This window comes from Lipophrys pholis (assembly GCF_963383615.2).
Source record: "Lipophrys pholis genome assembly, chromosome: 12".
NCBI classification, from domain to species: Eukaryota; Metazoa; Chordata; class Actinopteri; order Blenniiformes; family Blenniidae; genus Lipophrys; species Lipophrys pholis.
In genome coordinates, this window is record NC_137641.1 from 12,410,526 (window position 1) to 12,426,658 (window position 16,133).

The following is a 16,133-nucleotide window of genomic DNA, read 5'->3' on the forward strand; positions in this document are numbered from 1 at the left end:
GAACTTTCTCTGGGTGCTCTGGTTTTCTCTCACAAAAAAAAATACATGCATTTCAGGCCAAATCGCAACTCTGAATTTCCCACAAATTTGAATGTGTGTTTGCAACGGTTCATCTCTTCTGAGTTCTTTAGTCGACAGAAGTTGGTCAACAGTAGATGAAGTGCAGATTTTGGCCGAATTCATTCAACATGAAGTCAACCTGTAGTTCAGTAGGTAACCTGAGTATAATCTGAAAATACTACTGAACTCAAGATTTTATATTTCATAGTCTATTAAAATAAAAAAATATTGAAGTTCTGGGTGTTACAATGTCAAGTTCAAGTGTTGCTGTCGAGATTAAATCATTTTTTATTTCAATTTCAACTTTCAAATCATTTCAAAAGTGTTTGTTGTGGCTTCATTACAAAATACAGTGCCGATAGTGGCCTGGCATGCTAACTTCATAATCTTTATCATTTCCGCCACATCCCATTTAAACGAGCATCGTTTTCAAAGGGTTGCCGTGTAAACAAGTAACTTTATTGAAACAAAGATACAAAAACAATGCGTTTTCATGTGAAACGTGTCAACGGGGCGTAAAATCTGCACAGTACTTTCCTCAAGTTTTTATCTTTTATATACTTACATATCAATAATTTTCTTGAACTTCACTAGAAAAAAAAAATTTAAAACTTGGTTTGATGAGGCCCTGCAGTATACTGGGTTTATGCAGTAAAGCTTTTCGTCCCTCCCGGTGCGTCCCAGATTGTCGCAACCGACAAGATAATGTTATCTATATGTGATAATGTTTTCACGAGAGTCTAAGTCTATCTGTGTGTGTACAAACCAGCCATGCCTGCTTATAGGTAAGTAATTAAAGAGAATTATTTAGTTGCTGCAAATTGCTCAAAAATGAGCAAAATCGGAGTTACAAATAAAAGATGTGCATAGCTTGGAGAATGAACATAAATCACATATCTGGTGTAATTATGGCTATTTGCCGTTGAAAGGAATTTTTTACACAGTCATCAGGACACAGTGATGAAAGATGCCATTAAGAACTGCGTTGGAAACAAGCTTTACTGTGCGAGGTATTCAATTTTAATCAACACCTTACTGCTAAACAATCAATGCAATTCAGTTTCTGTATATAGCCACAGATCCCAACAATTCCTTTCAGGGCACAAGAGAAGCAGATCATTCTCTGAGCTGACGTAGTAAGAAAGAAAGGAAAAATAAAAAAAACCATTCTGTGACTGTCGAATGTAGAGGGGAAAGAACGAGCGATAATGCAGTCATACCCACAAGTCTCTGGGTAGATCAAAACAAACCACTCACATTGTATATGTGCGCTCCTGTGAGCGTGAACGTGTAAACAAAAGTGATGAGTGGCCGCACAAAGACAGTGTGCGACTGTATAGCAGGCAAATAAACGTCGACTCACCGAGTTGGACGGCACGCCGATGTTGGTCTCTATGTAGGTCTCGGTTTTGGGTTCCACCGCCTGCTCGGCTTCCAGGATCTTCTCCACGGGCATGTCCTCGTTGGCGCAGCTGGTGGACTCCACCTCGTTCTCACTCCTCTCCTTGGCTCGCTGGCGCTCCTCCTGAACGGCTGCATGTAACAAAACTGGTTCCGGTCACTACTGCTGTTTTCAGCACGTGTTCAAGAGCACGCATTGGTTCAAGTCATCAACCCCGATTCCAGAAAAGCTGGGACGTTTAATTCCAGTAATTTCTCAACATGCGAATGGCCAAAAACCTGACTGGCTATAAGTTTTTTGCACAGTGGACATAGTTCGAGAGACGCTGTCATTTGCAGACTGAACATACTGCTACCCTGTTTGTTTTAAACAGTCAGGGGAATAAAAGTCAGAAGTCCATCCAGAAAACGGTTTCATTGGACTCACATCAGTAAAAACTTTCATAGAGGCCATGTTGAGTCATGTTTACCGAAATTGTGCAATCCTATTGTCTTTTGTGGGAGATTAAGTGAAAAGAGATACACATTAAACAGATTATTAGACTCAATTTGGAGCTAGTGTTTAAAGAAGATTAAATATTTTTTTCTACCTGTTCATTTAGTAATTTCCGACAATATTAGAAAAAAAAACCTGTATAATAGTATCTGTAGAGTTGGTTATGTTATGCCCATACCCATGTCTGTTTGTAGCAGCAACGTGAAAAATCGGTCTTAGGTTTCAGTTGGTCTCCTTTCCTGCTCCAAACTTTGAGCCAATTTGTGAGACTTATGATGACCTGTCAATTTTGCAAACTGAAAAAATGCTACAATACTTGAACTATACGTCCACTTCAAGCATTTTTATTTAGATCTCACCAAACATCCCAACTTTTCAGAAACGGGGGCTGCACATGGTTTGAATGTTCTGACTAAACTAAACCCTTTTCCCTCCGAGCCATACTTCACACATGAGTAGTAAAATGAATACACCCTTGGTCTGTTTGTATCTGCTCAGACATGCAGGCTGTATGCATGTGCTTGCGTGAATGAATGTTTCAGTGCTGCCACAATACAGTATGCGTGTCTCGGTGAGCCACTGAATGAATAGTGCATGACCTTGTATGTATTATGACAGTAAACATGTCCAGGGCAGATTAAACTTCAATAACTGTGTCAATACTTTGAATGGAATATATAAGGACCTTAGATCTGCATTATGCACATCCAAGCAGTGGGGAAATGTTAAAGGGATTCTTCCAGCTTACGAAAGAGATGTGTTTTTCATGTATTGCTCAATGACAATGAGCTCCATCTATGCACAAATCATTTAAATATATATATATATATATATATATATATATATATATATATATATATATATATACTGTACATACATAATACATGTGCCTGCCACTCCTTGAATGGAGTTGGAACATCTTCACAAAAAAGTTGCCTCAAAGCAAATCAATGAAAACTTTATGTTCAAGCAGATTGGAGCACAATTGTGTCGGTTCTTTATCCCCATTGGCTTGGCAGGCAGACACAGGAAATGGTTTGTGTGCGGAGCAGACACCGAGACTCACCGCGGCCGAGAGAGGGAGAAACCGCACCTCCGCCCTCAAGTGAGAATGAAATAGATGTGTTTTGTCTTTTCAAAAAGCTATAATTTACTTAATTCAAGACAGCACAGAAAAAATGGGTTGTGGCTTTCTCTAAGTAAGTACCTTCTGAACAGGGTTTTGGACATATGGTGTTGTACATTAAGGGCTTTAGGAAACTGAAAGTCAGCATGCAGGTTTATATACACACCTGGAAAGACCCCCCCGTCAACACACGCACACGCACGCACGCACGCACGCACGCACGCACGCACACACGCACGCACGCACACACACACACACACAATGGTTTTGCAGAACGGAGTGTCTAAAGTTTCTCGTCACTCTGGTTTCTATTCCAAGTCCGAATTAGAGGGGCTGTGGTCTTGTTATGTGGTGGGGGGGCGGGCGAAAGGAAAGTGGAGAGGTGGGGGTGAAAGAGGGGCCCCACTTCGGAGGAACTGCTGTCTGGCGGTGGAGGTCAGCCCAAGGGTAGAATACTTGTGTTGGAGTCAGGGAGAGGTGAGGAGGGCTGAAATCATGTTAGCTTTATTCTCTCCCCTCTCCTTTCCTCCTCCCTCCTTCTACTTCTCTTCTCCTGACTGGGAGAGCATAAATTCATTTAATCCTGTTTTTCTGTGGATTCGCTTAGCCTTTTGGGCTACTGCTGCCTTGTTCTCTTAACGGCAGCCCTCGGGGTGCAGTGTGGGGGGAGCTTAAGCAGCACAGCAAGTGAGGCAAGGAAGGGGAAAAAAAAAGAAAAGAAGAAGCAGTAAATGATAATATCCTTGAAAGGAGTAAAGAGCCAAACAATGACATAAATAGGAGTTAGGGAAGGGAGGAGAGGCCAAGGAAAGGTCAAGAAAAGTTGGCCTGCCCACAAAACATACTCATCAAAAGAAATAAAAATAAATAAATCAATCAAAAAAAAAAATCCTTAAGCATTCACAGACGAGCGTCCAACACAGCCGGGTTAACGCCTGCTGCCATCTTTGCATCCCTGCTTTTCTGAGTCACACCGAGCATCAGCAAGTTGAATCTACGCTCCTTCCATTCAGCCATCGCGTTACCAGAATGGCGAGACGGTGTAATTGATTTGTTCAATGTGTGAAAGTGTGCTTAACAGCACTGCCGAGAGCGTTAATATTTCTAACACCTTCATGGAGTGTTAAAACTCGCACCTCACTGACTGTTTTTTATCCACCCCCCCACCACCACTACCACCACCACCACCACCACCCCTCCACGCACACAACAAAACTCCTCCCGATTCCACGCTGTAATCGCTCCCCGAAGCTACTCCACTGTACTGCTCCGTGAGGAGGCTCAAGACATATTTCACAACGCCATGTTTATTGGTGTCGCTATTTAGGAACCGAGCGCTCAACAATCACCGTCAAACGATTCATTTCCAGCTGCAGAGGTACTCAAAAACCAGCTCGCCTCACTCAGCGTATTTTAAAAAAAGAAAGAAAGAAAAAAAGATGAGGTAAACTCAGGCCCTGCAGTCTTGTGTACACGGCTTATTGGGCCAATTTGTTCTGCAGTTTATGTTTCATGAAAACATTTGTTCTCAAAAGGTAATAAAAAAAAAAAAAAAAAGCCTGTATTGATGTGCCAATAAGGTATTTTACATTCATGCAATTTGCCAGGGGAGGTGGGTGGAGCTCTGGTTGAACCATTCTCCTTTCAGCTGAACTATCTAATTGTGAAGGCTAATCAGACGCGACAAAACACATTAAAAACTGTATTTGAAAATAAAGGTGAAGCAGAGCTGTGAAGTCTCAGACTTGGAGTGAAATCCACTCCATTGAGTCTCAGATCAAAGTATAATCTCACGCCAAGTATCACGTTTTGGTTAATAAAGACTTTTCACAGTAGATGTTGCAATTTGTTCTGAGATATAGTATATATAGCTCGTATACATGTTACTACAGTTGTTTCATATAGAGCTAGATTTATCAATTGAATTTTTCTACATAGCACTTAAATTACACGTTTGAATAAATTACATTATATACCCTTCTTACAGAAAGCAGTAAAGCGCAGCTTTACAGAATAAATGATGAAAACGTACAACCTAGTGTACAACTGTGCAAGCAAACCTGCTGCTGACACCAAATTCTAATTGCTTTGTTTTTCAGATGAGTGAATTATGACATATGTGCTAAATAATAATAATGTGTAATTTTAATAGGCTGAACAACATGAGATGAAATGCCAAGATATGAGATACCAGTTGGAAATTATTTGTTGCTGACTCAAATAGTTTGAGTTGGTTTTATAGCCACAAATCAGAAAGTCTGTTGTTTTTTACTTGTAGTAATTGGCAAACAGTGAGTGAACACAGTGCACGTTGCAGTTCATCACATCTCCATAACGCTGCCAATAGAAATAACGACCTGTAAACTGGCTTTGATTAGCAAGCTACATGTGCCACCCAGACGAATAGCTGTGGAAATGTCAGCATCTCTGCAAAAAAAGGGCTGAAGTACATGCATACCATCAGCAGCCGATAATTCGAGGAATGTGATGCTAATTATCACTGTGCCTTGCTATCACAAGGCATTACTCAATTTGAACACTTTGATTAAATCTTGTGTGTCCAGTAACTTGCGACATAAGCACACACATCTTGTGACTTGTTTGTGTGTTTTTACTAAATCATTAGAAGCTCAGGATCCCAAACCGTTAAGACTTCCAGAGGATGTGATGGAAGCAGAAGTTCACCTGTTGCTATGCTTTCATTCCTCCGTCCTGCACAAGCAAAGTCTCCGGAGGACCTTAAGTTCCCAGTAAACCCTCAAACGGTCTCCGCACGCAGCCGTGCAGCCAGCTGAAATCACTGTGATCCAAGAAGTAGAGCTGGAATAAGAAGATTTTCACCACTAACAAGTACGACATCCAACCTTTGAGTCAGTTGGGAAGTTTTTGTAGCGTCTGCAGCATTTCGGGCCTTCCTGACTTTACTCAGAAAACAAATTACTTTGAATGAATTCAATTGCGGAGCTGAAAGCTTGCAGGATCACACGTCTGCTACCAAAACAAACTTTTAATCACAGCATCTCACAAACTCTCCTAGCCCTTCTTCTTTCTATTCCACTGAATGAACCATCTGCTCTTCTTCATTACCCACTAATTTCAGGTAAGTTTGAAGCACACTGTCAAAAGAAAATACAACAAAAAACTGGGATTGTGGTTGTGGAGTACCTTGTGTCTTTCAGAAAAGAGAAAAACAATTCTGGTGTTGGTTCAAATGGATTAGTAGAAATTTGACAGAATGTGTAAGTGTTACTTTATCCTCAACGGCATGTGCTGTACCTTCTCTCTTCATGCCCATGGCTAAACACTTCTGGTAGCGACAGTACTGACAACGGTTCCTCTGGCGTTTGTCGATGACACAGTCTTTGTTGTCGCGGCAGGTGTAGGTCAGATCTTTGCGCACAGTCCTTTTGAAGAAGCCTTTGCAGCCCTCGCAGCTGTATACCCCATAGTGTTTACCTGAAGAAAGAGATGAGAGGATGTTAGTGTCAATTCCACCCTGGAACAGTTTCACCTCTTGGTTTTGTTTGATACCAAAGACCATAGAGTTGGTGAAGGTACAGCAGCCAATAATAAACAAACATATCGAGCTGGAGAAAAAAAACAAAAGCTGTGCCGAGCCGAGGAGAAATATCTTTGCAGGCTGATCGTTAATGATCAGATGCAGACGTGTCTGTGAGTGCTGGTCTTAAAATGAGCTATGGTCGAGGTAACTGGTGATGCAAAGCGAGAATGAAGCTGCAGAAACACAATGCAATGTTAATCAGTTAGACACCTCAATTCATGCCTATTTCATCCTATGGTATTTCCTGTTCTTGTGTATAGAGCGCCAAGCTACAGTCACTTTTCGACATCTGTTGCAAAAAAAAAAATAAAAATGAGAAACAAAGAATTGGACCACGAAAATTCATACTCAGCACCTGAAAGTCAATTGTCACATAAACCATTTCAAGCATTTCTTTTTGTGGCTGACTGAAGAGAGGATTACCTTTGATCGGTGTATTTCATGCATATCAAATGCCAGTGAAAGAGCAACGCGAGCGTTGAGACATCTAAATGCACTTTCCAGGTACACATCAGACCGTGCAACCTTCAGACTGCTAAAGTGTGGTTTATTATGTCTGATCGCTTAATAGAATGAGCTTGTTGTCTGTAATGGAGCAACAAAGCAACAGCTTTTAACGCGAACACAAGAAAAACCACTGAACGTGTATAAATTGTGTAAGCAAGTATGAGCCCCGCGATCACAGTGACATTTCCAGTCTGCGTGTACAGCCACACAAACAGCGCTTCTGAGGGAACAAAAGAAGCAATTATGATCAAAGACCTATTTAACGGTGATGGAAAAGAGAAATAGGGGCCCGGGGGGGGGGGGGGGGGGGGGGGGGGCTGCAGATTTGCGTTAAAAGTAACTGTTCACAAACCACGTTGTCCATCTCCCGTTGTGAACAGCTCTTTTTGTTTTTTTTCCTTATTTATGATGGATGGAGTCCAGTTGCATTCCCCTCTGTTGGTCCGAAATGTTTCTTTGTTAGCTCTTTGCTGGTGGGACCACCAGAGAAGATAAATAAAGCCTCCAAGTATAGCTAAATGAAGCATGACTCGCTATTAAACTCTGTTTTGATTTTCTCCCCCCTTGGGTGCATACGGCACCTCTGACGCAGGATGACAGCAAAAACCTCCCCATGAATTAGATATCCACCTCGATCCCGGGGCAGAAAAGTTCTCACGTTTATCCTCGAAGAAACATTCCAAACACTGAGTTATTTGTTGGCTGCGTGAAAAAAGGAAGATTTAATAGAGGTCTCCAAAGAAAGCTGCTGTGTGACTCATTTCCCTCGGCTAACATTTAACTCCGGGTGAAATGTTCTTGTGGTTCAAGTGGTGAAGCGAGGTCCTGACCAAATGATAACCCATGATTAAGCCAAACCAAAAGTGAGCCTGTGTTTAGAAAAAGACCAAGAAATGTCAAAAGAATTAAACAGTAATTTCTGTCCTGCATTGTTAAACCCCCGGGAGCGCTGTCCTCACGTATGAATTTAACACTAAAATAACACGTTTCCACTGTTGCCACAGAGCTTGTGATGTTTTCTTTTCCGTGTTGCCGTTGCAAAGTTAAAATTTGAATGCGTTTGTGAAAATAAAACAAAAATATTTGCAATTTCATTGTCCATTCTCTTCAGGGAGCCACATCCACGGCGGTACAAGAGGAACCAGAGACGTAGGAAAGACCAGACAGATTACCATGGTCGTTACACTTCCCAGATTCAATACCACTGCATTAAGATCCTTATCCACAGCAAACACGTTTCCAGTAATCTGACCTCTAAATGTGGCAACAGTGCAGCCAACAGTGTCGTATGATGAATTTAAACGTATATAATCGTATAAGTTTAAACACATAAGAACATTAGCATTAAATACATAATATCAAAAGTTTAACAAATGAATGATCGCATAAAACAAATAAATAAAAAAAAAACATCACAAGGACACTGCAAAAGCATGATATACAGTTATGTTTCTAAACATTTTTGAACACCAATTGGAAGTTAATTTCAAGATTGTAATGTGCGTATCATAATTTGTGGACGCACAAGACTTTGTGCAGGTCTACAAGGACCTGAAAGGTCTCCATCCTCACCTCCACCTCAGGTGGGCCTCTATGTTGGCAGTTTTCATACAAAAGGACTTTGATGCTCTCCTGCTGTGGCAGACTTCCTTAATGAGTCTGCACTCTGTTTCTTAAGAAATAAAGTCTCTGAAACCCTATGTGGCACTGATGAAGAGCTTGTTGAATTCAAACATAACATTACCCGACATGGACAGGACCTGGCCCGACAAAAGGGAGCCTGTAATTCCATACTGAGAGCAAAATAATACTTATCTCTGTCATGGCAAAAAGAGTAGTGAAATCCATTAATATAATAATATAGTCAGATGTTTTCCAAGTGTTGTCCTTGGTGGAGGTGAAGACACAAACATATACAGGTTGATGTAGACATGTACATGTCTCAGTATGCACAAACCAAACGCATACAAAATGAATGTGTGAACAAATGTAATTACTGAGGCGCCGACGGTGACACACACAAATCGAAGCATGCACAAACAAACATCATTACAGGTACATATTGTTACATGCAAATATCAATACACAACGTATCAATATAAATCCAGATACACACTCTCTTTCCTCACACACAAGTGATTTTGTCACTGGAACAGGACGCGTTCAGGAAGATGCTCAGACATGCTTACTGAGAGTGTTGCTTGTTTGCAGCTGACTCTCAAACAGATTATTGGCTCTTTGCATCCTGTCTCTTCTTAATATGCAAACTTGGATGCGCGGCACTTTTTGCAGGGGAACTGCTGTGTCATCAACAGTATTTTCTAATGCTTTATACTTCTTTCTCTTTTTTGCAGTGGGTTATTATTTAGACTCAGACTTATCTCGTTTATATTTCATCTCCTCCCTCCCGACGTAGCGGATGATTTCTCCCCTCTGTGTCCAATGTGAATTTGCCATTACCAATTCCAAAGGAGTAGTTGGGCATGAAAAAGTCGTCAAATTTGGACTGAAGTTGCTTTAAAAACACCTGAAAACTGTTCATGATTCCCTCAATGCAGAGATAATACTTCTAAGCTTTATCTAAACATCTGAAACTACTGAAGCATCTACACTTAAAGTGGCTTTGCAACAAAAAGTTGTCAAACTCCATGCTCGTGAGGTGGGCTCTTCTCCAAATCCGCCTTTGTTGGCTGTCATTCTTCGCATGCTGACAGCCTCACAGTAGGGAGGCCGCTGCGTGAGTGATGGGTTGTGCATGGATTCCCTCAGACACAGCGCTTCTCTATTTCAGTAGAAGCCGATGTGAGGTTTGGATCCATCCAGCCATACGCTTACTTGCCTCATAATTTCACCGTCTTTCATGTGTGTTTATGCTACTTTCCTCCAGTGCTCCCCCCCCCCCTTGAAATGTCTTCATTCTGGTCTCCGAACCATTTAGCCTGGATTTGTGACGACCGACTGTTGTCTGTCCAGGAAGATTTCCCATAGCTAGAAACAGCGGTGTGTAGTTGTGCCAAAGCGGTCCGTGTGGCTGAAGCTGTCCAAAGTTCATCTTTGGATCTTCTTTGGAGGCTTTATGGTGTGGTAAAAGCACTGGCTTTAGCGAAAATACTCGGCACACCCCCTTTCCTTTCAATTTGTAATAATGGGGCCTTGTGCAGTGCCAGCTGTTAGGAGGTTATGACTATACACTTCTACAAATCTGTCTCCCCACAGTTCATAACAACTACACACAAACCCTCCCTGAACGTTTTGGTAATTCTTCAATTTGAGTACAGTTGTGTCCTGTGTCTTTAACTTTCTTAAAAACAATTTCTAATCAATCATTTTTTTTTGTCTGATGTCACTCACCTGAGGAGCGGTCACCACAGATAGCGCAGATGTGTTTGGTGAGTGACAGGGCCGTGCCCGAGGGCTGGGCAGGCACCTTCATCACGCCGTTGAGGCCCAGCGGAGGTTTGATGTCCTCTGTACTGCTGACTGAGTTCATCGGAGAGTTTAGCTGGAACATCAACACACACAAAAATACAGAGACAGGTCACAAGGCCGATCTCTGAGGAAGGAAAAAAAAAAGAAAAAAGAAAAAAAGAGGACCATGCATCATCACGTACCTCATTACACAAGCTTTGCATAATAAGCTGATGATATCAAAAGGCCAGGTTTTCACAAAAGAGCTTTTGTGAAAGATTCAAGGAATGGGGCTTATGATACTTATTTTCAGGCTATATTGTGGGACTCTGTCAATATAGCTTTTTATGATTCACAATAATAATAGTTAAATAAACTTACATATTTCATAATGGTCTATACTACTCCCTTATGCTGTTCTCAGACAATCCTGTTTGAACAGAAGCACTTTAACCCTTTATGCCAGATTCATTAAAATGCCACAGCCCAGAGGGCATTCAATACTTTGACATCAGCAAAAAAATAAATAAAAAGCAGCCTGACAAAGCATTAACATGGAATTAAACATGTTGAAAAGCATCACAAAACTCCCTTTTCCAGCTGAAAAAATTTCTGAATTGGATTCATTTCATACTGTAGTTTTCATAAAAGGAGGACAATTCATATATTAAGCACCCCAATATATATAATCATAAGTGACTGACTTGAAGTACTGCTCTTATTATTGAAAAAGTGCGGTTTGATAAGGTGTGGTATCAATTATGTCAAGTTTGAAGCATCAGTAAAATCAAGCAACCAAAAGAAAAATATCTTAATGTTAGTCTTATTATCCCTGTAAAGGGTTAAGCTTGTGATTCTCAGAGACTCTTCTTAAAATCTTGATTTTACATAATTGATTTAATTCCAACGACTGAGTGGTCATGGCAGTCTGAAGGGTGTTCTAAAGAAAAAGAAGTTACTTAAACATCACAAACTTATATTTTTGTAAATTCTATCTATCTATCTATCTATCTATCTATCTATCTATCTATCTATCTATCTATCTATCTATCTATCTATCTATCTATCTATCTATCTATCTATCTATCTATCTATCTATCTATCTATCTATCTATCTATCTATCTATCTATCTATCTATCTATCTATCCATCTATCCATCCATCCATCCATCCATCCATCCATCCATCCATCCATCCATCCATCCATCCATCCATCCATCCATCCATCCATCCATCCATCCATCCATCCATCCATCCATCTATACCTTTCCAATGGGCCCGGTGCATTGGAAAAAGGAAATCATGTCTGTGGGTTCTGAATGCAGATGGTCAGCTCCTCTTTTCTGCTGCCTGCCTTCCTCTCCTCCCTCCCGTTCCCTCTTGTTGCAGATCTAAATCTGGCGCAGCAGGATTCTGCACCACTCCACCCCAGGAACTCTTTTATTCATGCACTCAACAAGCCCCGCTGGCTCCCAAATGTTGAGCACGAGCATAACTCCGCTGCAAAATTTAACAGAACAGCGGAATAAAGAGACAGCATTTGTTTTAGCAGCAGTGCAACTGCAGCGTTAAGTCCAACTTCAAATGCCCCCCCCCCCCCCCCCCCCTTCTCTCATTCACAGGAAAAAAAAGAGCGTTGATAAAATTCATCTCAAAGTGACCTCTCTACGCCTTCTGCGAAAAGTGAAGAGCAAGGGGAGGCTAATTATTATAACTAGCTACATGCTGTTTCCAGAGGAGATAAACGTTGAGGGGCAGGATGTAAATTATCCTAAAATACTAAATGTACTGGGTGGAACAGATTCAAGCTCACCATTAGCTGGTATGAAAGCAAAAATAACATGCCTGCTTGGCGAGGCTGAAACTGATTGCTCTACACAGCAAAAAGGAACAAGACATAAAAGCTAATCGGAATATGAAACCAACAGAGAGCTGAGAGACAGACAAAAGCCACATAGACTTATACAGCCAGACATGCTTTGATTAAGTTACCACATATGTGAAATGCCTAATAGAAACACTTCTTCTTGAGCTCTCACTGCAGTGGAGAAACCCTGCCTCCATCAACAGGGTCTGAACAAGAATAAGCACTTCTTCTCTAGAAATGGCAGGAACAACATGTTTTGTCATTACCAAACGTGTTCCAAGCTGTGTTTACAGTCATCTAGCAGGGAACATTATCTACATAACGGAGAGACATTCAGAGGTACATATCACAACAAACAATGAGCTTTCCCATACACAAAGTATATAAACTGAACAGCCACTGACTGCATATGAATGTTGGAAACTGACTCCAAAAACTCCACGTTGAGCTCATTTATTTATTCCTCCAGGGCGGCATAGGCTTGTTTTGTAACAAAAGAACATTAAAAAAAACGTATGAAGGCCTTTTCTCTATTGTGTAATGAGACAGCATGAGGCAGCAAGGAGACTTACATCGGATATTCCAGTTTCTTTACCTTTTTTATTTTAAATCCCCAAATATATATCATGACATGAAAATGGAGCGATCTGTACTACATGGTGTAAACAGTTTAATATTTTAGGTGTGTGACGAATTTCCAGGTGCATCTGAACAAATCTAAATAAGGCTGATTTTCCTTGAATGAAAAACAGTGAAACGTTCATCTATTTTACATAAATTTTACTTAGATGAAAAGTGTGTGTGTATATATATATATATATATATATACAAGTTTATCTCAAGTTTGTCCAACATGCCTTCACCAAAACCCGTTTACTTAAAATATCATGGTACAATCCTAGTGGCGGTCTACGAACAGGGTTACCATGGCTACTGAAGGTTGATAATGAGGATGATGAGGCTCACGAAGCTGATCAAACAGCAGACTGCCTTCATCCATTTTGAGCTGTTACAAGTTAGAGACAGCGTACTGTTTTATTCAGCATTTCAAGCATTTAGGGGTGTGAAGGGTCAAACATCCTTAAATATACTGATGTCCATCAACATTTCAGCTACGACACGACTGATGCTCAATGCAATGCTGCCACAAATAACAAAGACATCGGAGCCATTTATATTATTCTTCACTTTAAGTTAACATTGCTCTCTGAAGATACAGGCCACAAGGCCACAAACACTGCTGCACCAGAAAGCATCACTTGCCAAACTTTGGTACAATACTAATAAGAAACATGATTGGGTCTAAATTTGCACATAATTGGACAGTGTGTGAATGCTCGAGGGCTTTTAATCAGAAATGAGGGAAGTAAGATATATAGGCAGACAAAAGATGCTTTAGCTTTGACAACTATAAAAAAATATTCAAATAATAGTCCATATAGTTTTCATATTAGACTCCAAATGAACCGAAGCCTGTCCCCGGTGACAGTGGGCGAAAGGCAAGGACAGTTCAACCGTCCAACACAGACAGTAGACGGACAGAATCATATGTGTGTATTGTAACAACCGCTCTGTTCTCAAAAGCCTTTGTTCAAGAAAAAAGTTCAAGAGAAGTCTCCAGAACACAAAGGGACTGTGGCATCACTGCAGCAGTATGTGTACACATCTACATCTCACACGCACACACACCTGAGCACACACAGGCACAATGAGGTCTTACCTCAGTTAAACACCTGAGTCTAGTCTTTTCCCCTTCAGAACAGCCCCAAAAGAGCCGTCTCCTCGGCCGATATCGTCTCTATAAAACTCCTCTGTCCGCCTTGCAGTGGAGATTCTTCTTCTCACTATCTATTTTCAGTCAATCTGCAACTCAATCTCACAAACATTGCTCCCCACAGTTGGGTGGGCACAGCTTGGAGGGGTGAGGTGTGTGTAGGGGGGGGGGCTTTTCTTTTTCTGCTGTCCATGGCGATGGGAGACAAGGCAAGAGGGGGATTAAAATGGCTCAGGACTGGTTCTGGAAATAGAAAACATACACCCTCCCTTCACAACACATACATGTGACCCTTCACAGGGGGGGTATGCCAGCTGTGTGTGCAGCAGCAGTGCCTTGGGAAATCCCACTGGAGATCTTTTCTTTCTGCATGCTGTCCGAGGGTAAGAAAACAAACTTGAACAGGCGGAAGGCACAGACACAAATGAGGAGCATTTAGCATCAAGGACTTTGAATGTAGAACATGAGATTCCCTGCGGTACGAGGTACAACAACGCCTTGGTTGGAGAGCGCAGCTTTGCATGCTGCAGGTGTTACGTAACATGTTATGAAGGACATTCAACTGGTACATCCAGTACAGTGGGGGTCTCTGTCTGCTTGTGGGTGTCAGATTCTGCACAGAACTGATATATGTGATTATATGTTCTGTGCCACCTGCTGGCACTTCAGCATGCGGCTGGAATATTTAAACACCAGGCTAAACATGATGAGTTAAAAGCTCTGAAAACAGGTTTGAAACCCTTGATGTCAGACACTTATATAGGTGGCTACATAGAGATGCTCTCAATAGAAGCACCTGAGAAATAAGCAGTGAGCAAAGACAGCATTAGGCTTTCAGTTTGGTATCCAGCGAATATGAGACACACTCAACCACAAAATGCCCCACACTATAGTGACACTTTGATAATATTGCTCAGTCAAGCCACTGCAGGAGGAGTTGCATGCTTGGATTTACCACATTTTTACATTAAAATAAAATACGTAAGCCTGCGCCACATCAGCTACGTTATGTGTGTGTAGTTGTTGCAGAACTGCGAGTGCCATACCTATCTTTCAACCCTGCCTTTAAAAAAGAAATATCTATGTTAATACTTTTTTTAGCTTCCCGACACATTATTCTGTCTGCCGTGCTTGGCTTTTGTCATATTATTCAATGTATTTATTTATAATTTACGTTCAAAAATACGTTTTGTTGAAGTGTTTTGTTTTGATCTTGCTCGAGGAGAAACAATAAATGCATAAACAATATACATAAACAATCCAGCAGTTGCACCGATCGGAGGGTTGGTGGATCGTCTTATCACACAAATCACACCCGGATCATAAATATGACTAAAGTAAGCCGAGTACACTCTGTAAAGCATTCATTTATTGAACAAATTAGGCCTTCTTGTACTGAGGGGTTGCATTAACACTCTTCAAATATAAATACAGAAATCCCATATTTGTCTTAATCCACTTAGAGGACTGTAAAATCACTGGCGTGTTATATTCTACCAATTTCTTCATATTCCATCGTGATCCTGTATCTGAGCTATGGTTGATACTGAACATTAGTATTGATTGTTCTATCAAAGCATGGTAATCAAACTGTTACTATAGTGTTCCACAACTGAAAAAGAGAGTTTCATCAAGTCATTTTTCCATTCCTGCACGCAGGTGCTCTTTCCATACATACATACATACATACTTGCAACTGATACTTTTCCTAGGTCAACTATTTGTTTAGATACACATTACAACTGCAGCAACTGGTATCAGTTAACCAATATCACTGGTAGAACTTTTCACTGTCTATTTTTATTGTGTGTCACGTGATAATTAATGTGGCTGAAACTCTAGATGTGGCGAGGCTCGAGATGTGTGTCTCACTCAGTTTGCTTCTCTAATGTGCCAAAAAAACAAACATTCTTTCATTATTTTTCAAGAAAC

At 40.9% G+C, this 16,133-nt stretch overlaps 1 protein-coding gene across 2 annotated transcripts in view; it reads right to left on the minus strand.

Moving 5' to 3' along the window:
• rxraa (retinoid X receptor, alpha a) overlaps positions 1-16,133 on the minus strand; it is a 122,311-nt gene that overhangs the window by 16,621 nt on the left and 89,557 nt on the right. Inside the window, exons 4-6 of one of the 2 annotated variants that reach the window (XM_080476914.1) lie at positions 10,504-10,654; positions 6,360-6,539; positions 1,424-1,593 (exon numbers count right to left, since the gene is read on the minus strand). In XM_080476914.1, the coding sequence (XP_080333040.1) occupies positions 1,424-1,593; positions 6,360-6,539; positions 10,504-10,654 (501 nt within the window). Of the gene's footprint in view, positions 1-1,423; positions 1,609-6,359; positions 6,540-10,503; positions 10,655-16,133 lie in introns of both variants that reach the window. The other variant, XM_080476913.1, reaches the window with a different exon arrangement.